This window comes from Lynx canadensis, chromosome A2, assembly GCF_007474595.2.
Source record: "Lynx canadensis isolate LIC74 chromosome A2, mLynCan4.pri.v2, whole genome shotgun sequence".
Classification (NCBI taxonomy): Eukaryota; Metazoa; Chordata; class Mammalia; order Carnivora; family Felidae; genus Lynx; species Lynx canadensis.
This window is the reverse complement of record NC_044304.2, coordinates 12,571,755-12,597,744: the sequence shown is the minus strand read 5'-3', so window position 1 is coordinate 12,597,744 and position 25,990 is coordinate 12,571,755. Positions and strand designations below refer to the sequence as shown.

General features: G+C 53.3%; 1 protein-coding gene across 1 annotated transcript in view; it reads left to right on the top strand.

Moving 5' to 3' along the window:
- Positions 1-25,990, top strand: part of CPAMD8 (C3 and PZP like alpha-2-macroglobulin domain containing 8) — a 79,525-nt gene that overhangs the window by 2,274 nt on the left and 51,261 nt on the right. Inside the window, exons 2-13 of the mRNA XM_032595324.1 lie at positions 50-163; positions 1,904-2,069; positions 2,147-2,199; positions 2,542-2,559; positions 2,969-3,023; positions 5,221-5,334; positions 6,592-6,676; positions 8,209-8,317; positions 10,654-10,881; positions 13,792-13,962; positions 17,760-17,888; positions 24,699-24,882. Coding sequence (XP_032451215.1) covers positions 50-163; positions 1,904-2,069; positions 2,147-2,199; positions 2,542-2,559; positions 2,969-3,023; positions 5,221-5,334; positions 6,592-6,676; positions 8,209-8,317; positions 10,654-10,881; positions 13,792-13,962; positions 17,760-17,888; positions 24,699-24,882 — 1,426 coding nt within the window. The remainder of the gene's footprint in view (positions 1-49; positions 164-1,903; positions 2,070-2,146; positions 2,200-2,541; positions 2,560-2,968; positions 3,024-5,220; positions 5,335-6,591; positions 6,677-8,208; positions 8,318-10,653; positions 10,882-13,791; positions 13,963-17,759; positions 17,889-24,698; positions 24,883-25,990) is intronic.

Genomic DNA, 25,990 nt, shown 5'->3' with positions numbered 1-25,990 from the left:
CAGCATGACCCAGTGTGTGTGTTTGTCTACAGAAAATCCCTCCGGGTAGAGAAGGCTCCTAGTTGTAAGGCTGCAGCTCAGGGAGGCAGGAAAACACAGCTCCCAATTTAACTGTTGTCATTTAATTTTTATTTTTGTAGATAAAGGAACACTCAAACTCAAGGTAAGCTATGAATTTTGAAAATCATAAATCCTACCTTGGAAGTAATTGATTTGAAATGGAGCGAGAGAAGTTGCACGTGTGGTGAGAAAAATGAAGAAAAAATTGAGAAAAGGAGAAAACTCACCTGTAATCCCATCCCCTATACTTTTCCCTTTTGTGTTTCCCATAAATCTTCATCCACATAAAGACATTTCTAGGGATGTCTGGGTGGCTCAGTTGGTTGAGTCTCTCTCTTTTTTTTTTTTAATGTTTATTCTTGAGAGAGAGAGTACATGTGAATGCGTGCATGCTAGGTGGGGAGGGGCAGAGAGAGGGGGACAGAAGATCTGAAGCGGGCTCTGCACTGACAGCAGCCAGCTCGATGTGGGGCTCAAACTCATGAACAGAGAGATCATGACCTGAGCTGAAGTCGGATGCTCAACCAACTGAGCCACCAGGCGCGCCAAGCGTCGGACTCTTTATTTTCTCTGTCTCCCTCTCTCTCTGCCCCTCCCTCCCCTGCTCACGCTCGCTCTCTTTCTCAAAGCAAATAAATAAACTTAAAACAAAAAGGTATTTCTTTCATCGTTGCAATTAAAGGGTAGGCACCCTGTCGTTTCCTGCTCTTTTCTCTTAACACACTGCATAAACATACGTCCATGTGTTCAAGTCTCTATAATTGTAATTTGCCCTTCATTGTAAACAGCATCCTACTGGATCTTTTTTTATGTACTAATTTACTAACCCTCTCCACCTTGTACATGGTTAGATTTTTTAAAAGGTTGTTTTCAGGGTTTTGGTAATGTAATCTGAAAGTTGCAAGCGTCTTTGTGCACAAAGATCTATTAGCATTCAAAATTTTTTTTAATGTTTATTTATTTTTGAGAGACAGAGAGAGAGGGACAGAGCACAAGCGGGTAGGGGCAGAGAGAGAGGGAGAGACAGAATCCGAAGCAGGCTCCAGGCCCCAAGCTGCCAGCACAGAGCCCGACGCAGGGCTCGAACCCACGAACCATGAGATCACGACCTGAGCCGAAGTCGGATGCTTAACCGACTGAGCCACCCAGGCGCCCCCCCCCCCTTTTTTTTTAAATTTTGTTGTTAATGTTTATTTATATTTGAGACAGAGAATGGAGACCTTTTTGCTTGTCACAATTGGGGAGGGCACCTAGTGGGAGCTCCGAACCCCCCAAGTGCCCAGGACCGCCTTCACGACCAAGAAAGGGTCAGCCCCAGATGTCGATAGTTGGGAAACCCTCGATAAGTCCTCTTGAACTACAGGTCGGCTTTCTTGTGAATCAGAAAGCAGGGCTGCCCTGGACAGGGGTTAAGGTTACACACTGTCCGTGGCTACTGCACATCAGAAGGCACTCTTCACAGGACTGGTGCTGTGGATTCGTAGAAGAGACCACGAAGGGCTGTATCACTCTAGGACAGGGGACCAGGGGATCTGCAGACTAGAGACGCCCAAAAAAGGTCTTGGGCTCCTCAGCTCTTAGACTGGCTCGTGCTGAGTGATTCTCAACTTGTGTGGGGGGAGATTCTGGCTCCACTGGCAGTGGCCGGAGACGTTTCTGGCTGTCATGACTCGGGGGGTGAGGGTCCTGCTGGCATTCAGTGGGCGGAGGCCAGGGATGCTCCCCAACACCCTGCAGTGACAGGATGGCCCCCGCTGCAACGAATGATCCAGTCCTTCAGGGTCAGCAGCGCCGAGGTTGAGAAATGCCGTGTCGTTCGCCAAGTTCTGTGCTCTGCCTGCAGGTGCCCACGGGCCTCCAGGGCCAGGCCCTCCTGCAGGTGTGGGGCCGCGGCCGGCGGGCAGAGGAGGGCCCCCTCTTCCACAACCAGACCTCCGTGACTGTGGACGGCCGGGGCGTCTCCGTGTTCATCCAGACGGACAAGCCAGTGTACAAGCCCCAGCACCGAGGTGGGCGGCTCGTGCAGGCTTGGGGGGAGGGCCGGCCATGGCCTGAGCTGCCGCATGACTGTCTCCTTTTCTTCCAGTGCTTATAAGCATCTTCACTGTCACCCCAAACCTGAGGCCTGTCAGCAGGAAGGTGAGAGCAGCATCTAAAACCATGTGCCTGGATAAACTTAACAAAAAACCCCCCCAAACCAAAAAACACCAATAAAACCGTGTGCCTGGAACACCCCCCCGCCCCCCCTCCAACCGGGACCACCTGGCCAGGGGCACCACCAGCAACGGGTCTTTCTTCCCAATTCCTTCCGGTTTCTACCTCCGTTCTCATTTTTCCCTGTGGCTCTGAGTCCCCTGGGGAGCCAGGGGGAGGTCCGTGGGACACGGGGAGGCCAGAGCACTGGTGGGCATGTGGCAGTGTGCTCAGAGGGCGGGGGCTTTATAGGGGGGTTTGCTCACTGCCTGTCTGTCTGTGTTGCAGCTGGAAGCCTACATTCTGGTGAGTGTAGCTCTGACTTGGGGCTGATTAACCTGCTCTCTGCAGACCTGGTCTGTCTTCCCTGACTGTCTGCTGTCGAGGTAGATCCTGCCTGTCCCAGCACCTCCCAAGCCGGGGGCCGGGTCCATCCCGGGCCCCGGATCTGCCCTGGGACAAGCCAAGTGTGTGTCTGTCTGTAGATTTGCACACAGCTCCCTAAACGAGGAGCAGATCTGGCCCCTTTGTCCCCGTGTTCGCACACAAGTCCCTTCAGTGCCTTGAGGGTTCATTTGCTCCCGTGTAAATGGCTAATCTGGGGGCCTGTCCTCTGTGCTTGTCCCACCAGAGAGAGAGAGGGCTCGGGGGTGCTCACGTGCGTCGGACACAAGCCGGGCGCCCTGAGTTCACTGTGTGCGCTTGTCCCCCGCAGGACCCCAGGGGCTCGAGGATGATGGAGTGGAGACACTTGGAGCCACTCTGCTGCGGTAAACCTCTTCCCGTCCCCTCCCCTTCTTCCTTCTGCGGCTTGGGGGGCTGCACCTTTGGGCGGCAGGTGCAACAGATCTTCCAGGAAGATAGAATGTGCTCTGCCTGGGACCCCACCAGCCCTTCCCTGCAGCGTGGCACCCCCACCCATGTTTCTCTGGTCCCGGCATCCGGCTGGGGCTCCTGCACATAACTTGAGGCCTTTCGGGACCATCATGGTCTTGTTTGTGGGCGCCAACCCCCCCTCCACATCTTCCTCCCAGCGCAGGTGTTTCGTGTCATCATCCCCTCGGGGGCTCCTGGACCCCCGACTGCCTCTGCGAGCCGGATGTAAGAGTGCAGCATCTCTAGAAGGCTTGGGGAGGGCTGACGAGCAGGGACAGGGCTTCCTTGAGTTCGGAGTCTGGGGCTGCACGGGCTGCGGCGGAGCCAAGGGCAGGACAACTCTCTCTCTTTTCCTGTCAGTGGGGCATTGATGTTGCCGCTGACAAAGGGTGAACTTCCAGGCCAGCGGGGGAAGCAGACATCGACTAAGCGATAACAGGCGATGACATCCGCCATGAGTGCTAGGAAGGAGAAATACAAACCGAGAGAGAGCAGAATGGGGTTGTTGCCCAGCCTGGGGCAGCAGAGGCAATCCTGGAAGGCTGCCGGGAGGAAGAGCCTTTCCAGCAACGAAGTGAAGAAGGAGCAGAAGTTAGCCAGGAAAAGTGGGGGGACAGGGAACGCGTTCCAGACAGAGGCCAGTGGATGTCAGGGAGAGTGAGGCTGGGAACAGGAGGGAGGCCCCGGAAGTCAGGAGTGCTGACAGCAGAAGCAACAGTGAGATCGGGGGCGTCTTGGATTGCGGGGAGGTGTGTGGAGTTGATCTGAAGAACACAGAGGAAGAGAATGGCTAGCCTCCCGTTTAAAACACCCCTTGCAGGGCGCCTGGGTGGCTCAGTTGGATAAGCATCAGACTTCGGCTCAGCTCGTGATCTCACGGGTTCGTGGGTTTGAGCCCCGCATCGGGCTCTGTGCTGACAGCTCAGATCCTGGAGCCTGCTTCGGATTCTGTGTCTCCCTCTCTCTCTGTGTCCCTCCCCCACCTAGGCTCCCTGTCTCTCTCTCTCTCAAGAATAAATAAACATTAAAAAGAATTTTTTAACCCCCTTGTGATATATGTAGACCAGAGGTGCTCAACTGGTGTGATTTTGCTCCTGGCTGAGGCCCCATAGAAAAAATGCGCGCTGGTGACATGTACCCTAAGTGTCCTCTGACCATCAAAGGCTCAGAATACGTGAGGAAAGGGACCTTTTGCCATCGCGTTTTCCAATTCCAGAGTGGCGGAGAGAAGCAGAGGGTGCTGTTGGAATCTGGGTTTTCGCGGGAGTCCCAGTGAGAACTGCCAGCACGGTGTCACTGTTGGGGACAGGCAGAGCGCGTCACACTCAGGAGGGAAAGATCCCCCAGCGGTTTGGAGTCTACGCACCCCTTTAGACTCCCCCGCGGCGGGGCGCGTGCAAAATGCCGCCCTGACTCTCTTCCCAGTATCCGCTCCAGCCAGGGTTCCAAGGAGCAGACCCAGGGCAAAGGCTGCCCCCTGTCCCGGAGGCCACTGGCATTTCCAGCTGCCCATTTGCAGGGAGAGCAGTGCCCGGTCTTGAAGCCTGTTGAGATTCCGTGTTCAGTTTGGGGAGCAGTTACCACCTGGTGGGCAGGGGGTGGGTTCTGCCCCCAGGGGACATAGCATTCCGTGGGGGCTACTTGGGGGTCACTGTGACGTGGGGGGAGGAGCTACTGGCATCGCGTGGGTGGAGGCCAGAGATGCCACTCAGTGTCCTGCGATGTCCCCAACCGTGGACTGCGACCCAGCCCCAAATGTCAGCAGTGCTGAGGCTGGGAGTTGGCTCAGGCGGGAAGCAGAGTGGCTGAGCGTGGTGGCCTGTCTCCATGGCCTGTCACCTCCCTGTCCGCGTGGTGTCTTGGCCACAGGGCTCCCCCAGGAAGCTGAAGGGTGACCTGCGGGGGAGCTTGTGGGACACAGACCCCCGCCAGCCCGGGCCTTGGCCTCGTCTCTGGTTCCCCCGAGGTTTGGCTCTGGGCAGGGTGGGGGGTGCGGGTCCCCGGGGTGCCTCTGTTCCGTCCTAGCTGCGCCCAGCTGGCACCCTGCACGTGCACTCGCCCCAGGATGACGGGTGGTCTCTCTTCACACAGGCGTCGCCAACATGACCTTCCCCCTGTCCGACCAGCCGGTGCTGGGAGAATGGTTCATTTTTGTCGAAATGCAAGGCCACGTGTACAACAAGTCCTTCGAAGTTCAGAAGTATGGTAAGCCAGAGAATGTTGGGATCTTGGGATTTCACATCTGGGAGAAACCACATACGCAGTGGTGACATCGGTGATGGGGGTGAGTGGCAGGAGCCCCGTTCACTGGGGGATCAGTGCAGAGAGCTGGGCACTTTGTCATTTCCTTCTTTAAAGGATTGTCATGAACCATACGTGACAAAATTGGCCGTCTTAACTACTCGTAAGTGTATATTTCTGTTGTGTTAAGGATATTCATGTTGTTGGACAGCCATCACCAGCATCCATTTCCAGATCTTTCTCATCCTTCCAGACTGAAACTTGGTCCCCATTAAACGCTGACCCCTTGTCCCCTCCCCCAGCCCCTGGCACCCTCCATCCTACTCGTTGTTTCTCTGGGTCTGACTCGTCTAGGTGCTTCATGTGAGCGGGATCATACGGTATTATCCTTTTGTGTCTGGCTTATTTCACTCAGCATAATGGCCTCCAGGTTCATCCATACTGTAGCAGAATTCCCTTCCTTTTTTTAAATTTAAATTTAAAATTTTCATTTTGAGAGACAGAGAGAGAGAACACGTATGCAAGTGGGGGAGAAGGGCAGAGGCAGAGAGAGAATCTTACGCAGGCGCCACCTCGGTGCAGCCCCTGACGCGAGGCTCGATCCCACAACCCCTGGGATCATGACCTGAGCCGAAGTCAAGAGTCGGATGGATGCTCAATCAACTGAACCACCCAGGCGCCCCAAATTTCCTTCCCTTTTAAGTCCATTTCTTTTGGTTCTTTCATTGTTTTCCCGAGGAAAGGCGTTTCTCGCCTTGCGTAACAAGCTCGAAGGACCAGGGTCTTTGTGTTTCCTCTGTGCTGCTCCCTTGCTCCCCAAGCTGCACAGGGCGGCCAGATGGCCCAAGGCTGAGTCGTGAAGCAGAGAACCCCTCCAGCTGCAAGCACTCTCCAGCCACCCCTAGTTGGTCTAGGACCTGGCCACTTGGGCGCTTCTGGGCTGGGCTGCATTCAGAGCATGTGGCCTAAAAGTGATGAGATGTGGACCTCCTGAGAAAAAAGGGGTGTGGGTCTCTCCGAAAATAGGAAATAGAGGTGGGTCAGCAAAATCCCCAGAATGCTGCCCTTATTCAGCGAAGGGTGGTGTGGATTTCTGTGGGGTTGGCTGCTCCGTGGCTGGGGCTGCGGCTTCGCTGTTACGCCTCCAACACCTCCAGTACTTTCTGAGGCCACCCCAGCAGTGGAAGCCGCCCTTCCCTCCTCTCTGCTCTCTCCTTCCAGTGTTGCCGAAATTTGAGCTCCTTATTGACCCGCCCCAGTATATCCGGGACCTGGACACATGCGAGAAGGGCACCGTGAGGGCCAGGTGAGGAAGAGGTGGTCAGCATGGGTAAGCCCCTCCCCCTGGGGGCGGGGAAACACTCCCAGGACACGCCCCATAGCCATGGCCCTGGGGCACGCCCCCACCACAGGCCCCTCCCTGGGACACGCCCCCATGACATGCCCCTCCCCAGGACATCCCCTACAGGCATGCCCCTCCTCCCTCAGGTATCCTCCTCCTCCTCCTGGGGGGAGACCCCCAGGGACCCCTTCCAGGGACTCCCTCTTCCTTGCAGACAGCACCCACAGCGAGTGGGCTGACCCACAAGGGATTTCTTGAAGGGGTTGCCTGTCTAATGACCAGGTTGATGACCAGGTCCAAAGTGGGCATCGACCAGAGGGTGTCCAGAGACACTGTCCCTTTTGGGGGCTCTGAGGGAGAGCCCACCCAGCCTTGTGTTCCCACTGAGCTCTGCCACCTGCCAGAGGTTGTGGCCGAGGCGGTTCTCCTGCCCTCCTCTCCTCCAGCTGTGTGTGTGTGTGAGTGTGTGTGTAATCTCTACCCCAAATGTGGGGCTCGAACTCACCACCCTGAGATCAAGAGTCACACGCTTTACTGACGGAGCCCGCCAGGTTCCCCAGCTGGGTGTGTTAAAAACCCAAGGATGTTGTCAACTCTCCTTAAATACAATTAAAGAAAAAAAATACAGTCCAGGGATGTGTTGGAGACACACACATTTTTTTAATAGTCTAGAAAATACTATCGGGGCGCCTGGGTGGCACAGTCGGTTAAGCGTCCGACTTCAGCCAGGTCACGATCTCGCGGTCCGTGAGTTCGAGCCCCGTGTCGGGCTCTGGGCTGATGGCTTGGAGCCTGGAGCCTGTTTCCGATTCTGTGTCTCCCTCTCTCTCTGCCCCTCCCCTATTCATGCTCTGTCTCTCTCTGTCCCAAAAATAAAAAAACGTTGAAAAAAAAAAAAAAAAAAGAAAATACTATCAAAGTGCCTGGTATTATTTTTGTTATTCGCTGTGATCGTCCCTCTTGCTCCTGTGCCCCTGTAAGCAGGTGTCCCCTCTGCATAGGGCATGACAAAGATATGTGTAAGTTTTACCAGCATCTCTGAGAGGATAGGTTTATTCCCGTTCTCTGGGTGAGGAAACCAAGACTCAGAGAAGTCAGAGCCCTGGTTCAGAACTGCACTCACCAGGGCTCTGAGACCCGGGCTTCCCTGGCACCCATGGCTGTTTGCTCCTCTGTACTGTCCTGCCCCAACAAGTTGGCCAGGCCCTGTGGTCGTCTCACATACCCTCCTGCTCTTGGGTTCAGAGTTCCTCTCTGACCCTTGGTCTCTTTTTCTGTCAAACATAAGTCTTGGGGCAGAGGACTGTAGGCCCCTGACATTATCTCTCCTGGCTCTGGGTTGTGGAAAGGGCTGTAAGCAGAGAATGTAGGAGGGCGAAGGAGCCCTGTATCAGCTGCCATACCAGTGGCCACGACACGGGGGGCTTGGTCTTCCTGAGACCGACCCTCTCCTGCTGCTCTGTGTGAAATTAACTCCCTTTATCCTTTTGTTCCAGGTATACCTTTGGGAAACCTGTCTCGGGGACCTTGACGATCAATATGACTGTAAATGGCGTGGGGTACTATAGCCAGGAGGTGGGGCGCCCCGTCCTCAGAACCACGAAGGTAAGGAGCAGGGGCCCCAGGGCTGCTTAGCCAATGGATCCCTTCCTGCAGGGAAGGCTTCAGCTGCGTGATCGTTCATTTTATTTTACTTTCTTTTTTTTTTAAGTTTATTTATTTATTGAGAGAGAGAGAGGGCACCAGTGGGGAAGGGGCGGAGAGAGAGAGAGGGCTAGAGAGTCCCAAGCAGGTCCTGCACCACCAGTACAGAGCCCGACGCGGGGCTCGAACCCACAAACTGAGATCATGACCTGAGCTGAAGTCGGACGCTTAACCGACTGAGCCACCCAGGCATCCCTTATTTTTTTTTTTTTTTTAAGTTTACTTATTCATTTTTGAGAGAGAGAGACAGAGTGAGTGGGAGGAGGGCAGAGAGAGAGAGGGAGAGAGAGAATCCCAAGCAGGCTCCGTGCTGTCAGCACGGAGCCTGATGTGGGGCTCGAAGCCACAAACCGTGAGATCATGACCTGAGCCGGAACCAAGAGTCAGACGTTTAACTGAGCCACCCAGGCGCCCCCCCCCCCCCCCCGCAAAATAGTTTCATTGAGATACAATTCACATACCATACGATTCAAATATTCATGTAGAATGTAGGATTTGGGGGTTGGGGGCATATTCAGAGTGTGCAACAGTTGCCTCAGCCCAGTTTTAGGATAATCTCCACCATCCTCCCCAAATTCCTCATGCCCTTTTGGGATTAATCTCTTTCCACCCCCAGCCCTGGGCAACCACAGATCTGCTTTCTGTCTGTATGGATTTGCTCATTTTGGACGTTCCGTACACATGGAATCACACACTATATGGTCTCTGCGTCTGGCTTCTTACCCCCCAGCACGATGTTTTCAAGGTGCATCTACAGTGTAGCGCGTATCAGGGCTTCATTCCTTTCTGTGGCCGAGTAATATTCCATCATGCAGAGGGACCACATTTTGTTTATCCGTTTGCCCGGCGATGGCCATCTGAATTGTTTTCCACTTTTGGCTATTACCGCTGCTGCTGCTCTGAACGCTCGCGTCCAGGTTTTTGTGGGGCTGGCCGTGTTCATTTCTCTTGGATGTGGCGTCCCTAGGTCGTGTGGTATGGAATTAAATAAAGAAGCCACCTGAGTAAGAACGTGCAGAGGCCGTTGATTCGGAGCTTTCTGTAGCAAGGGAGTCAGCCGCCATCACCTCCGTTTGGCAGACTTGAAGCTTGGTCGTGAGAAACAGGGAGGGTTTCGCGTGTGCCCCGGTTGGAGGCTGTGGTGTTTGGGGGAAGCTGTCACCACCTAACTAGAAGGGGAGCATCTGGTGAGATTGGTTAGGGGTGCATGTGTGGCTTTCTCAATTCGTTCAAAGAAGTAAGGGCAGCTGGCTGGTGGCTCAGCCGGTTAAGCGTCCCACTTTAGCTCAGGTCATGATCTCACGGTTCGTGGGTTCGAGCCCCGCGTCGGGCTCTGTGCTGACAGCTCAGAGCCTGGAGCTGCTTCCGATTCTGTGTCTCCCTCTCTCTCTGCCTCTCCCCTGCTCATGCTCTGTGTCTCTCAGAAAAAAATAAACATTTTTTAAAAAATTTTAAAAAAACAAGAAATAGGGGCAAAAAATCAGAGAAGCTGCCCGTGATTAATCAAGTCCTGGCCGTGTGGGGCTGGTTGTTATGGGGGTTTGGCTTCTTCCTAGGGGTCAGACTTTCTACAAGGCTGGTGTATAGGCAATGGGTTGGCCATTTTTCTATGTGGTCTGGCCAACCTGTTACCCATTTGTAGATTCAGTGGTAGCTATGTTTAGCCATTTGAAACTCCCAGACTGTTTTCCACGGCGGCTGCATGATTTCACACTCCCGTGCGTGTAAAGTTTTATAACCTGGCTCAGTTGTGAGCGTGCCGCCCCGTACGTGCACACACATCCTGGGGATCCTCTGTCTCTGCAGGGGCCTCCAGCACTGAACCCTGTCCTCCCTGCGGGCTGTGGGTGCCCTAGCCTTAATTGTCTGGTTTGCTGAGTAATGTACTCCAAAGCTGTTCCTGGATGGACTTATTCGCCCGGCTCCTGGCTGGGTCCTGGGGTAGGGGGTGAATGGGAGCGTTCTGTGCCCCAGGAGCAGGAGTGAGTGCTCCAAAGTGGGGGTGACTTGGTTCAAATCCCTGTCCTGCTGTCTGTGGGAGGGTGAGCAACTTACTACAGAAGCCTTCTCCTCTTCTGCCTGGTGGGACCGATGCCCCTCCTTCCTGGGTCATATGGCATATTCAACAAGGGATCCAGTGACTGGAGAGTCTTGGACTTCACATGTGTTTTCGAGAGTCATTCGCTGAAACCACTCTGACCCCGAGTGAGCACGTTCTGGGCGTTTCCTGCCTCCAGATCCACGGCTCCCAGGACTTCGACATCTGCGTGAAGGACATGATCCCAGCTGATGTCCCCGAGCACTTCCGGGGCACTGTCAGCATCTGGGCCACGGTGGTCAGTGTGGACGGGAGCCAGCAGGTGGCCTTTGATGATTCCACTCCTGTCCAGAGGCAGCTGGTGGACGTCCGCTACTCCAAAGACACCAGGAAGCAGTTCAAGCCTGGCCTGTCCTACGTGGGGAAGGTAAGCGCTGGGGATGGGGCCCAGCAGGGGCCGTCTGAGGGCGCAGGCTCCGCACCACCTCCCGCCCCAGCCCCCCCGCCCCCCCGAGGACCACCGAGAATCCACGGCAGTGGGTCCCATCACTGTCCCAGCAGTGACTCTGAGTCACTCAGTGTCCCAGCAGTGACTCTGCGGAGGACGGTGTCCTTTAATTACATTGCATAACCTTTGCTGTCTGGGGACCAGGGCCGCCTCTGCTGACTGTGGCAAGAGCTGGTACTGGGCCCAGGGTGAGGGGACTGGGCATTTTGCTCCACCTAAAAGGATGGTCTGCTTTAGTTGACGTAGATAGACATTCGTGTATCTACAGTGTTAAACCAAGGCGTTGTAAAGCCATTCATTCGGTTTCTCTCAGGCAATGCCTTTCCTATTTGGGTCGACTTATTTCTGGATGAACTAATATCCAAGGGAATGCCCCAAAAGGCAGATCTCCTGTCCCTGAGACAGACTGAGTCGATCTCCTGGGGGAAAGTGGCGTTTTGTGTGTATGTGTGTGTTTTCTTTAATGTTTACTTATTTTTAAGGGGGGTGAGGGGCAGAGAGAGAGGGAGACACAGAATCCGAAGCGGGCTCCAGGCTCTGAGCTGTCAGCACAGAATCCGATGTGGGGCTCAAGCTCATGAACCGCAAGATCATGACCTGAGCTGAAGTCGGATGCATAAGCAACTGAGCCACCCAGGTGCCCCAATTGTGGCATTTTGAATAGGCCCCCACCTCCTGCCCACCCATCATGCCATTCTTATACACAGTCAAGTTTTAGGTGACCAGAAACCCGAGATCCTTATCCTAGTTGCTGAACTGGGCATTTGTGTCCCGGGGGGCCAAGGCCAGTGGAGTCCAGTGTCACCCCTGACCACAGCTCTGCCCACCGCCCACATCGCTGGCCCCTCTAACCTTCTGTGGGTCACTCACAGGATCCCGGTGTCCTCATGCTGTGGCCTGCTACTCCTGCTCTGCTCTGAGACCTCCCTTCTGTCTGTGCCGGATCCCAGCCCCTCAGGCGCAATCACAGAGACACGGCCTGTGCGCCCCTGGCTTTGAGGGTCCCAGCTTGAGGAGAAGCTAAAGCCCAACGTGCAGGGTCAGAATGTGCATGGAGAAGAGGCTCGGGCTGTCAGATCAATGAAAGGGAGCATTTCAGGGACCGCTGAGAAATTATCCACCATCTGCATTAAAGCGCAGAGCTGTAAATGGGGATCATGCCAGCCGAAGCCCCTGTCACTCTGTCACCAAATACCTGCACGGTCGAAGGGCCACTCTAGGATCCTTCAGGGCCCACTGGCCATATTTCTTTCACACCATCCCTGTCTTCTGAACCCCTCGTTCCGACTGCCTCTTCTACGTCTGAATGAGGTCTGAGCATCACACGGAACTGTTGATAGCATTACCCGTTCTGTTCCTCCCCCAGCGTGGCACCAGGCCAGTGGCCAGCGGCCAGCATGTGGTGATTCGTACACGGTAATTTGTACCTGGAGACCAATGGGACAGAATTGAGAGTGCCGGGGCACTTGGGTGGCTCAGTCGGCTAAGTGTCCGACTCTTGATTTCAGCTCAGGTCATGGTCCCAAGGTCGTGGGATCGAGCCCCTCTTTGGATTCCACGCTGAGCATGGAGATTGCTTAAGATCCTGTGTCTCTTTCCCTCTGCGCCTCTCCCCTACTTGTGCATCTGTGCACTCTCTGTCTTTAAAATGCAATGGAATGGAATGGAATGGAATGGAATGGAATAGAATAGAATAGAATAGAATAGAATAGAATAGAATAGATCAGATCTGCACATTGGAGAGATACTGAGTCCCTATACGTTCCCCTAACCGATTGTCTAGGATACCCCACTTTCAGTTAGCCCGCACAGCTATAGCCTCCAACGGAGGCACACCTGAAGCCGTCCCTGCTTCTCTACAAGGCTTTCCCGCTTCACCTGCACCTGAGTCTCTGCCAGACACAAGTGATGGTGGCTGTGACTCCCTGGCTGCAGCAAGCTGTGAATAAATAGCCTCTGCTCGTTCTTTTTCCACACCACGTGGCACCAGGCTAACGGCCAGCCCGTGGTTACTTGTACCTTGTGACTTCTTGGTCAAGTCCAAGGTCGTGAAGGTCCTCCTCTCCTGGCCTCCCCCGCCCAGCTCTCCATCTTCTAAGTGTTTCAAAGTTCCAGCTCTTAACTTCAGGTCTATGATATATATATATTTTTTTTTTAGTTGTTTAAGTTTATTTATGTTGAGGGGGACATTTAGTGTGAGTGGGGGAGGGGCAGAGAGCGAGAGAGAGGGAAAGAGAGAATCCCCAAGCCAACTCCGTGCTGTCAGCGCAGAGCCTGACTCGGGGCTCAAATCCACAAAACCTCAAAATCATGACCTGAGCTGAAACCAAGAGTCGGATGCTTAACCGACTGAACCACCCATGTGCCCCTATGATCCATTTTTAACTTTTGCAGATGGTGTGAGGTAGGGGTTCGATTTCATTCTTTGGCATGTGGGCGTCCAGTCCTCCCAGCACTATTTGTTGAGGAAACTGTTCTCTTCCAATTGAATGGTCTCGGCACGCTTGTTGAAAACCAATTTGCCACGGATGTGTGGGTTTATTCCTGGACTCTCAATTCCGTACCATTGATCGCCATGTCTCTCCTAGGCCAGTCTTGATTACTGTAGCTTCACAGTTTTGAAACTAGGAGATATGAGTTCTTCTCGGTTCCTCTTTTTCCTGGTTGTTTTGGTTATTTGGTTATTTCCCTGTGAATTTTAGCAACAGCTTGTCGATTTCTGCAAAGAAGTTGGCTGGGATTCTGGTGGGAGATTGGGTCGAGTCTGTAGATCCGTCTGGGGAGTGGTACTGCCTTGACTGTGTTGAATCTTTGGTGATCCCCTTCCAGGTGGAGCTGTCCTACCCAGACGGCAGCCCGGCCGAGGGGGTGACGGTCCAGATCAGGGCAGAGCTGACCTCGAAGGACAACATCTACACCACTGAATCTGTGTCCCGGGGAGGGCTGGTGGGGTTTGAAATCCCCTTCATCCCCATGTCGGCCCAACACGTGTGGCTGGAGGTGGGTGAGTTGCCTGGACCTTTGTCATTCAGCCACAAGGCACAGCCTTGGTGCCTTCCCTGATTTATGTTTGGGTACGAGCTCAGTGGAACTGTGGCCTGCTGCTTCCCTGAGGGAGTTTATGGTCTTTGACGGGGAGTTTGACCGGGGGAGAGCCCAAGGCAAGACAGGAGGTCAAGGAGAGGCAAAGCTTCCTTGCTGTCATGTTGAAGGAGGCTTTCCCAAAGGGATCTCACCATGTGGACTCCTGACCTTGGGGAGGGTCATCCAGACTGCTTCTGGGAGGGTGGAACAGCATGTGCAGAGGCCCAGAGGCCCTCGATCATAGTGTAACTGGGTCCTGCAGGGCCCAGCCAGGCTGAGCCATTCAGGAAGATGTGGAGGAGGGAGCTGGTGGGGTGCCCCCCACCTCACAGGGGTGCTTGGGGTTTACCCAGAAGGCAGCATCAGGGGGACAGAGTGGCCTGAGTTTTGAAACTCAGCAGTTGTTCCAGTGACATTACAGGGTACCTGGTCGGGGGGTGGGGTGCGGGCACAGGTGGGCAGACAGAAGGTGATGACAGAGAGGCCACCAAGCCTGGAGCTATGAAGGTAGGACACGGGGTCCCATTGTCAGGGAAGAGAGGAGCAGGAGTGACAGAAGAGGGCGTCCGGCTCTGTGACAGCCCCACGGACGCTGGATGGCGGGGAAGGGGCGGGGGCAGCTTAGAGTAAATGTGTAGGTGGGAGCCGAGGACGCTTGTGGTGACTGTCCTCTGTGGGGCAACGTGTCCTTAAAGATTTTTAACCATGGGAAGTTGCAAGCTTGGGGCTCTCCGGGCCATCCAGCGGGCTGCAAATTCCTGGTTACATTGACAGCTTTTTCTTAATGATCGCAAGACGTCCCTTTTATTTGCATTTAGTCCTCTAGCAATTAAGTAGCAGCAAAGCCCTGAGATGACTACAAATACCAGAATTAGCTGAAAAATTTTCTCTGTCATAGATACATGTCTGAAAATGAGCTTTTCCTGGGGCACCTGGGTGGCTTAGTCGGTTGAGCGCCTGACTTGAGCTCAGGTCTTGATCTCCTGGTTCAGGAGTTCAAGTGTGGAGCCTGCTTGGGCTTCTCTCTCTCTCTGCCCCTATCCTGCTTGCTTTCTCTGTCTGTCTGTCTGTCTGTCTCAAAATAAGTAAACTTAAAATTTTTTTTTTAAAAATTAGCTTTTCCCCAAAATTTCACTTTAATAGATATTTTATTTCTGTTACCAAATACTGTTTAGGAAAAGGTCTTTAATTATTCTTTTAAAAACAAAACTTGGGGCGCCTGGGTGGCTCAGTCGGTTAAGGGACTGACTTCAGCTCAGGTCATGATCTCTCAGTGTGTGAGTTCGAGCCCCGCGTCGGGCTGTCTGCTGACAGCTCAGAGCCTGGAGCCTCCTTTGGATTCTGTGCCTCCTTCTCTCTCTGCCCTTTTTCTGCCTGTCTGCCCGTCTCTCTTTCTCAGAAATAAACATTAAAAAAATAATAAAAATTAAAAAAGGGAAGCTAATTGTAAGTATCAATTATTTTTAACTTTTAAAAATGTTTATTCATTTTTGAGAGAGAGAGTACCTTTTTTTTTTTAAAAATTTTTTTTTTTCAACGTTTATTTATTTTTGGGACAGAGAGAGACAGAGCATGAACGGGGGAGGGGCAGAGAGAGAGGGAGACACAGAATCGGAAACAGGCTCCAGGCTCCGAGCCATCAGCCCAGAGCCTGACGCGGGGCTCGAACTCACGGACCGCGAGATCGTGACCTGGCTGAAGTCGGACGCTTAACCGACTGCGCCACCCAGGCGCCCCTAGAGAGAGTACCTTTGTGCGTGCGAGTTGGGGGGGGGGGGGGGCGCAGAGAGAGAGGAGACAGAATCCCAAGCCCGATGCAGGGCTCAAACTCACGAACTATGAGATCGTGACCTGAGCCGAAACCAGAGTCAGGCACTTAACTAAGCCACCTAGGCGCCCCAAGTCAATTATTTTTTAAATGAGGGACAGTTGACTTGTAACTGTGTTAGTTTCAGGTGTATACCATAAGTCCATATTTGCACACGTGAAACAGACCCCACCATACGTGTAATTCATAGCCAGCATCACACATAGTTCTACGTTTTTTTTTTATGACGAGAAATTTTGAGATCTACTCTTAGCAACTTTCAAGTATACACTGCGGTGTTGTTAACTACGGTCACGCCGCTGGGTATTCCATCCCCAGGACTTAGTTTATAACTGGAAGTGCGTGTCTCTTGCAATCACAGTTTTTTTTATAGCAGCGTGGCAAATCAGCACCAGCCGAAAAGAGAGAGGCGTGGGGCCAGAGCTGGGAGGGTCCCACACTTGAAGCTTCCTGAGCTGTCCCTCTGGGGTTCCTGGGACACACCATCCTCCCGGCTCAAGATGTGTGACCGTGCCCCCAGAGAACGGCCGGCCGGGGGCGCTCTCTCAAGCTTCGGTGTCCACGGTGTCCATCGGGGTTCGTAAAGTAGCTGTGAATCACGGGCCCTGTGACAGACTCCGGTTCCGGTCGCCTCCCTCCCTGGAGGTTAGGCTGGTATCACAAGTCTCAAAACCCCAACCCTTTGCCCCTGTCCTGATTTGGCTCTGTGGCATATACCCTCAGGATGCACCGTAAATAACAAAGACACTCTCATCACTTGGAAAATTCCAGGCTTTGGAGGCTTCCTCCCAGAAACCGGGGACAAAAATGGGCTAACTTCTTTTTTTTCTTTTTAACATTTACTCATTTTTGAGAGAGAGAGCTGGGGAGGAGCAGAAAAAGGGAGAGAGAGACACACACACACAGAATCCGGAGCAGGCTCCGGGCTCTGAGCTGTCAGCACAAAGCCTGATGTGCGGCTCAAACCCACAAACCGTGAGATCATGACCTGAGCCAAAGTCGACGCTTAACCAGTTGAGCCACCCAGGCACACCCCCTCCTTTTTTTTTAAAGTTTATTTCTTTTGAGAGAGACAGAGGCAGTGCAAGTGGGAGGGACAGAGAGAGAGTGAGACAGAGAATCCCAAGCGCGCTCCACACGGTCAGCACGGAGCCCGACGCAGGGTTCGAACTCACCAAACTGCGATCATGACCTGAGCCGAAACCAAGAGTCGGACGCTTAACTGACTGAGCCACCCAGGCGCCCCGTGGCCAACTTCTTTATTCTTGATCTCACAGAGGTCTTAGACCTGCACCTCTGGCCTCTCCCTTGTGTTGGGGCAAGTGAAGGGAAAAAGCTCAAAGCCCAAAGGAGCAAAGCCGTATAACCATCCAGGGCTTGGTGCACGCAGGGTGGCAGGGCTCGAGCTTAGGGAGGAGCAGGCCCCAGAGCCATGGGGGTGCTGTCCCACACAGCCTCTCCATCTCCTGACCGTCCTCTCAGGCCTGTGATCCCCTCCAAGAAGCCACCAGGGTCACTAGCAAGCCAGAGAAAGAGAGAGAGAGAGAGAGAGAGAGAGAGAGAGGGGGGCATGGGGAGGGTTTCCTAGTATGTCCATGATAGAGCTGTCTCTTGACAGCCACATGAGTCACCTGCTTCTGTCTTGAGCCGCCCCCTAACGCCCTGTGACCAGCCTCGGACACTTGCTTCCTGGAGCTGAGGAACGGGGAGAGGGGGGCAAAAGCACATTGGACCCCATTCTCTGAGAACCGGGGAGAGGGTTCCCCAAAGGGGAATTGGGACGTGAGAGGGTCTTGCCGCGGACCAGGGCAGGCAGAAGCATCCCCAAGGACCCCCTTCCTAGGCCAAGCACCCAGGCCTTGACCAAGTACCCTCTTTTCCTCAGACCAAGGTGACGGCACTCAATGGAAAGCCCGTGGGGGCCCAGTACCTGCCCAGCTACCTCTCTCTCAGCAGCTGGTACTCCCCCAGCCAGTGCCACCTGCAGCTGCAGCCCCCCGCCCGCCCCCTGCAGGTAAGGTGCTCAGGTGTGCCCTCCACACACCTCCAGGGGATGTGTGCATGCCCCAGCAGGGCCGACACTGATGCCCCAGCCCCCGGCCCTCCAGCAAGGCCGTATTCCTCGGAATGAATGCCCATAATTTAATGATGGTGAATATTCAGGCTGTGGCCCCGGGGTTTACCACGATAAACTTGGCCATCAGGGCTCCTGTCTGCGGGCTTGTACTTCTTGTGCACGGGCTCTGAGGTTTCCCCACGGACCTAGAGCTGGGTCTCGTGTTCCTTCTTCCCTGTTATTCAGCAATCCCGATTAAGTAAGATTCGCGGAGATGTGTGTGGAGACACAGATCTGTAAAAATTGGGCAGAAGGAGGAGAGTTCCTCTGTGCCCCCTCACCCCTGCGGGCAGTGTCCCCGATTATTAGCAGCCTGCATTAAGGTAGCACATCTCGTACAGTTGATGAGCCAGGTTGGATGTGTTGTTATTAACTAAGGTCTGCAGTGTATGTTAGGTCCTCTCTTCGTGTTGCAGATTCTGTGGGTTTGGACCAATGTATGATGATGTGTGCCCAGGGTTGTAGTATCTTTTTTATTCTTATTTTATTTATTTTAATGTTTACTCATTTTTGAGACACAGTGAGGGACCGAGCGTGAGTGGGGGAGGGGCATAAAGGGAGACCCGGGATGTAAGGCAGGCTCCAGACTCTGAGCTGAATGCTCAGAACCTGATGCAGGGCTCGAACCCATGAGCTGCGATATCATGACCTGAGCCAAAGTCGGACACTTAACCGACTGAGCCACCTGGGCACCCCAATTTTTTTAAGTGTATTTATCTTTGGGGGGGCATGATCAGGGGAGAGACAGAGAGAGATGGAGCAGAGGATCCCAAGCTGAGAGCAGAGAGCCCGATGTGGGGTTTGAACTCCAACCATGAGATCATGGCCTGGGCCAAAGTCAGATGCTTAACAGACTAAGCCACCCAGGCGCCTCTGGTGTTATAGTATCATTTTTTTTTTAATTTTTTTTTTTAGCGTTTATTTATTTTTGAGATAGAGACAGAGCATGAATGGGGAGGGTCAGAGAGAGGGAGACACAGAATCCGAAACAGGCTCCAGGCTCTGAGCTGTCAGCACAGAGCCCGACACGGGGCTCAAACTCACGGACCGTGAGATCATGACCTGAGCCAAAGTCGGTTGCTCAACCAACTGAGCCACCCAGGCGCCCCTGGTGTTATAGTATCATACAGAATGGTTTCACCGCCCTAAAAATCCTCTGGGCTCCATCTACCTATTCGTTCATCCCTCCTTCCCTGCTACCCCCTGGCAACCACTGATCTTTTCACCGTCTTTGTACTTTTGCCTTTTCTAGAATGTCATGGTGTGTTGGGAGAAGTGAAAACCTCCGGGGTTGTTTTGATTGGAGGCACAGTTTCAACACACACACACACACACACACACACACACACACAGAAGGAGTCAAGCCGTGAGATTTATTTACAGATCCCAGAATGGGGTGCGCGGGTGCAAAATGAAGGGTGGGGGGAAGGGCAGTCCTCCGTCCCAGGTCACAAGCGAGCAGGAGACAGGCAGCTGGGCAGCAAGCACCCTTTACTTGTAAGGTGGTTGGAGACGAGGTCATAGCTGTGGGGGGGGGGGGGGCGTGCTATGTGGTTATTTCAAAAGGCCCCCTGGGGAAAAGTGAAGCAGAAACTTGTGGCCAGAATCCTAAGCTCGGGTCCTTATCTGAATGTCCAGACTCCGGGTGTGAGGAGCTTTGTCAGGCCGTCAGATGCCCCAGCAGCAGCTCAGAATAGCTGTTTTCCCATCACATGTATATGGTAGTCCCCTCTCCCTTATCCATGGAGATACATCCCTACATCCCCAGTGGACGTCTAACACTCCGGATAGTACCAGACCGTACGTGTGTTGTTTTTTCCTATACTACATGCCTGTGACAAAGATTGACTTACAAATTAGGCGCAGTAAAATTAACAACAACAATGATAAAATAGAACCACGGTAACAATATTCTGTAGTGAGAGTCACGGGGATGTGGTTCCTTCTCTCTCGAAATATACTGTACTGTACCCAGCCTGCTTTCTTGTGATCACGAGATAGTAAAATGTCTACGTGAGGAGATGAAGTAAGGTTGATGTGGTTCGGAGTGTTGGGGATCAGAGCCGACGGCCAAGAAAGAATTCTTTGAGACGTCTTTGGTGCAAAAAGGTTTTCCTAAAGCACGGGGACCGGACCCGTGGGCAGAAAGAGCTGCACTGGAGTTGTGAGGAGTGATTGATGGTGTAAGATTTTCTATCCTATTGGCGGGGGGGTAGGGCGGTGTCAGGGTCCCAGGAAATGGAATCTACGGGTTCCTGGAAGTTTGGCGATTGTTAGAATTGCTTTTTCCCCTTGTAAATTATTAAGACAGTTGTAACCTGATGGAGACTCAGGGCCCGCATGACTGTGATCTCTATCAGTTAACCACGGGTTTTTCCCTTTCCTTTGTTCTTGGGCAGCCAGGAGTGCCTGAGGAATGTCACCTATGTGTGTGTGTAGGGGGGAGGGGTTATTAGTTTGTGACTTGCCCTCAGTCTGCCTTTGTTTCCCACATCAAGGTGAGTGATGCAGGCGTTGTGACAAAGCATTAGGCTGCGCCTGACCTTCTGATGATACATCAGGAGGATCACCTGGGGCGCCTGGGTGGCTCAGTCGGTTAAGCATCCGACTTCAGCTCAGGTCATGATCTCACGTTTCGTGGGTTCGAGCCCCGTATTGGGCTTTGTGCTGACAGCTCAGAGCCTGAAGCCTGCTTCGGATTCTGTGTCTCCCTTTCTCTCTGCCCCTCTCCTGCTTACACTCTGTCTCTATCTCTCTCAAAAATAAATAATAAACATTAAAAAAAAAAAAAAAAAGGAGGATCACCCATTTCCAGAACGCTGTTGACAGCTGTAACTGCAGGGGAGACTGTGGTAGCTGGAATCGTACAACGTGTGGCCTTCTTTTTTTAGTGTTTATTTCTGTTTGAAGGAGAGAGAGAGACAGAGCGTGAGCAGGGGTGGGGGAGGGGGCAGAGAGAGAGAGAGGGAGACACAGCATCGGAAGCAGGCTCCAGGCTCTGTGCTGTCAGCACAGAGCCGGATGTAGGGCTCGAAGCCATAAGCCCATGAAATCAGGACCTGAGCCAAAGTCGGATGCCCCATCCACCGAGCCATCCAGGCACCCCATACAGCGTGTAGTCTTTTCACATCGGCTTCTTTCACTTGACAGTGTCTTGCACGGAATGGATGAGCTGTAGTTTGTTTATCCCTCATCTATTAAATAAGATACACTTTTTTTTTTTTTAATTTTTTTTTTCAACGTTTTTTATTTATTTTCGGGACAGAGAGAGACAGAGCATGAACGGGGGAGGGGCAGAGAGAGAGGGAGACACAGAATCGGAAACAAGCTCCAGGCTCCGAGCCATCAGCCCAGAGCCTGACGCGGGGCTCGAACTCCCGGACCGCGAGATCGTGACCTGGCTGAAGTCGGACGCTCAACCGACTGCGCCACCCAGGCGCCCCGAGATACACTTTTGTATACACAGTGTAAAGCACCCTGTTAACTCCGTTAACCAAGAGGCCCCAGGCAGAGCCTGGCTGCTGCAGAGTGAGCTGCTCCCCGGCATTGCTCCCAGGCCTTACTGGCCCGTAAACCAGCCGCTGCTCAGGCCCAAGGCCGCCAGGGGAGGGCGGGGGTGCCTGGGATGCGGCTTAGAGGAATCCTGGTGCCGGAGCGGCCCCTTTTGGGGGCTTCGCGGCCCACTGCGGGAGTTTTGAGAATAAGAGACTCAGATGAGATCGTCTGTTCCCATTAGGCAAGGACCTGGCTGGGCCACTCAGACTTTCCTCTTGGAGGGACATCTCCATCCTGCCAGAGTCGGGTCAGCTGGCTCCAGCCCCTCCCCCCCGCGACTGTCATCGCCGGGGCCCTGGGCGCAACCTCAGGGCGTTGAGGCAAAAGTGGCCGTGCTTGGTCCAGTCTGGGCTCTGTGTCAGGGCCCTTTCCCCTTCCTCCAGCTTGAAGGCCCAGGCAGGGCGGGGGAAGGGGGGATTGCTGCTCTGTAAGTGGGTTTGACAACCCTATCTTTTAGGTTGCCGTGGGGTTAGTGCATGAGAAGAGGAAGGTTATGCGTTTTTCTGCCCCCTAACATCCGAAACAGAAGGGGACTTTTGTTTCAGTGCCTTTTTATAAGGTGACTGTTTACAAACTTAGAAATCGTAAAAAAAAAAAAGTATAATCCTATGCCTTTCACCTAGATTTATGAATTCACATTTTGCTTCTGTCCATCTGTCCTCCTACTTACCTGCCCACTTGTCCACCTATGCAGCCCTCTGCCCATCCATCCACCCACTCACCCATCCACGCACCTGTCCACCCATCTATCCATCTATTTTTTTTAATTAAAACAATTTTTTTAATGTTTATTTTTGAAAGAGAGAGAGAGACAGAGCACACGGGGGAGGGGCAGAGAGAAAGGGAGACACAGAATATGAAGCGGGCTCCAGGTTCTGAGCTGTCCACGCAGAGCCTGGCGTGGGGCTTGAACTCACAAACTGTGAGATCATGACCTGAGCCGAAGTCGGATGCTTAACTGACTGAGCCACCCAGGTGCCCCATCAACTCATCTATTTCTTTAGCCCTTTTGTTTTGGCTACAACATTTGAAAATGAGTTACAGACATCCTTCACTCTTAAAATACTTGAGCATAATACGTCCTAAAAATCAGGACATTCTTCAACATGACCTCAAAGCTATTGTCACGTCTAAGAAAATTACATTAACTCAACATATTTTTTTTGATTCACGGGCAGTGTTCAGATTTTCAAAGATGTCCCCAAGGATGTGACTTCTGTCTTGCGCGTGAATGCCCACAGTCTTATGCACACGTGTGCAAGTAATGTGCGGCTATGTGCATGCACGTGTATATGTGAGCGCGCGTGCACGCGTGGGCACGTGCGCATTTCATTCGGGATCCATGGCCACCCATGTTGCGTTTGGCTCTTCTGTGTCCATATCTGCTCTTGATCTGGAACAGCCCCTGCCTCTGCCTTTTCATCCCCGTGACTTTTGTGAAGAATTCGGGCCTGTGTGGTCTTGGAGATGCTCCCACATCCTGAATTAGAATCGGGCAGAATTACTGTGTGTGTGCTGTCCTCGTAGCCGCCTGTCAAGAGGTGCAGATTTAGGAGACCCCACTGTTGCTGGAGCTGATCTTATCCTTGGTTGCTGTGTGATTTCTACCAGCTCTCTCCCCGGTGGGTGAGGCTACTGAGTAATCTGTGGTGCCAATCTGAGGCCCCTCCCGGCCACAGCGTCCTGACCCCCACCGACCTTTCACCCGGTGCTTTTAGCCTCACTGACAGTTCTTGCTGTCGTCAGTTATCACAGTAGGGGCTATGTGATGGCAGGTCTGAGTCCTGTCATTCCTTCTACGTTTAGGAGTTGGTGTTCCTCTGTAAAAGGAAAGAACTTTCAAAAAAGAAAAAGAAAAAGAAGAAAGAACTTTCTGTCTCTTTTCCCTACCATTATTTTTGTTGCTGTATTGTTTTGAGTATGTTATGGACTTGAGGACTTTAAAAGAATCTTTCAATATGTTGTAATCTGTTATCATACTTCTTATTTTATTTTAAGTTTATTTATTTACTTATTTTGAGAGAGAGAGAGAGAGAGAGAGAGCGCGTGCAGGAGCACGGGAAGGGCAGAGAGAGAGGGTGACACAGAATCCAGAGGAGGCTCCAGGCCCTGGGCTGTCAGTACAGAGCCTGGTGCGGGGTTCCAACTCACAAACTTCGAGCTCATGACCTGAGCTAAAGTTGGACCATTAACCGACTGAGCCACCCAAGCGCCCCTCATACTTTTTATTTTATTTTATTTTATTTTATTTTATTTTATTTTATTTTAAAGTTTCTTTATTTTGAGAGGGAGAGAGAGAGGGAGTGCAAGTGGGAAGGGGCAGAGAGAGAGGGAGAGAGAGAGGATCCCAAGCAGGCTCTGTGCTGTCAGCGCAGGGCCCAACACAGGGCTTGAACGCACGAACCCTGAGATCATAACCCGCACTGAAGATGCGTCGAGCGCTTAACCGACTGAGCCACCCCGGTGCTCGTAATTTCAAATTTTGGAATAATTTTAGATTTACAGAAGCGTTGCTCAGACAGTGCAGAGAGATCCTGTATATCCTTCATCCGGCTTCCCCTGCTGTTTTTAAGTTTTAGAAAGTCGTCTGTACATTGCTGAGTTGTGAGAGTTCTTTATATGTCCCGGACACTAGACCCTTACCAGACGTATGACCAGGAATGCTGAGCGTCTGGGGTTTTTACCGGGGGTCAGTCACCCAGACCTGGCTGACCACCTGCATAGCTGACCTCAGTCCCAGCCCCTCCAGAGGTCAAAGTGACAGAGTGTGACCTGTACCCCTCCCCCGGCCCCCCATGAATCATATTGTCAGTATCTGGTGTGGCCTGAGACCTCAGGTAAACAGAGACAGGCAGGCAGGACAGTTCAAAGGCTTGGAGATCGCCTCTCAGGAGCTGGGGGGCAAAGGCCACACCTCTCATGGGCCATGTTCCTGCACCGTCAGCTCGTCGAGAGTCTCCATGCTGTTAGCACAGTTGCTCCGCCGCCCAGGGCACACGGCCGGCGCCAGGATGCCCGGCTCTCTGCTGGGAGGCCAGCACTCCTGCCGCAGCCATCCCAGCCTCCCTGTGGCCCCAGAGCAGCCATCTGCCTGGCGTGGGTGCCGGGCCGTGGGTGCCAGGCAGGGCCCCCCGTGCTGCGTGTCTCCCACAGGTCGGAGAGGAAGCACTTTTCCCGGTGAAGTCCACGTGCCCTTGCAGCTTCACCCTGTACTACGAGGTGGCCGCGCGGGGCAACATCGTGCTCTCGGGCCGGCAGCCCGCCCACCTCACCCAGCGGAGAAGCCGGCGGGTGGCCCCGGAGAAACCGATTCGCTTAATGCACCTTCTTGAGACAGGTGAGCCAGGCCATTAGGCTGGGGTTCCCTGTTCCCACTGACACTGGGGTGGGACAGACAGGAAGGGGGAGCAGGACGCAGCCTGGAGAGGTGCCTGCTTCAGGGCGGAGGGCGTGTGTCCCAGGCGAGATGGGGCTCGGGCCAGGAGGATGGGCAGGGGTCAGCCGGAGGGGGGTGGAGACGTCCTCTCGAGGGTGTCCTCACCGCCTGTCTGCAGGGGACTGGGGGAGGCGAGCCACAGGCTAGACCCCTGCACCGGCCCGCACTGGACTGTGTTGCCATCTGCCGGTGGCCACTCCGACTCTGCCCAGGTCACCCCCCCCCCGCCCCCCACCGCACCTAGGAGCCCTCCTCCTCTCCTTGACTCTACGTGCTCACTAAAATATCCATCACCTCCCCTGGGTCTTCCCCAGCCCCATCCCCTTCACAGCCCTTCTGCCTGAAGCAGGATCCCCAAACCGGGCCTTGGGGGCACTTGAAGACAGACGATTTGTGGTGGGGCCGTCCTGTGTGCAGTGGGGTATGGAGCCGTATCCCCGGCCTCCACCCATTCGGTGCCAGTAGCAACCTATCCACAGGCAGTACGATGCCTAAGAAGTCTCCAGACATTGGCAGTGTCCCTGAGGGGAAGTCATCTGTAGGTGAGAATCAGATAGATAGATAGGAAGATAGATAGATAGATATGATAGATTAGATAGGAAGATAGGTAGATGATAGAGATAGATAATAGATCAATAGATAGATAGATAGATGGATTTATGGATACATAGATCCACAGATAGATCCCTAAATACTTAGATTTACACTCAGATTCATAGATTAATTCATAGTTCATAGACAGAGACACAGGTGCATAGATAGATACACAGGAAGACAAGGTCTCTCTCATGAGAAGGCAGAGTTTCTCACCCTCGGCACTACTGATGTTCGGGGCCAGATCATTCTCCCATTGGTGGCGCTGTCCTGTGCACTGCAGGGGGCTGAGCAGCATCCCCGGCGCCCCACCCCGCTAAGGCCCCACCCCGCTAGATGCCCTCGGCACTCCCAAGTCGGGACGCCAAAACTGCCCCCTGGGGGGCAGCACGGTCCTAGTTGAGAACTGCTGGCC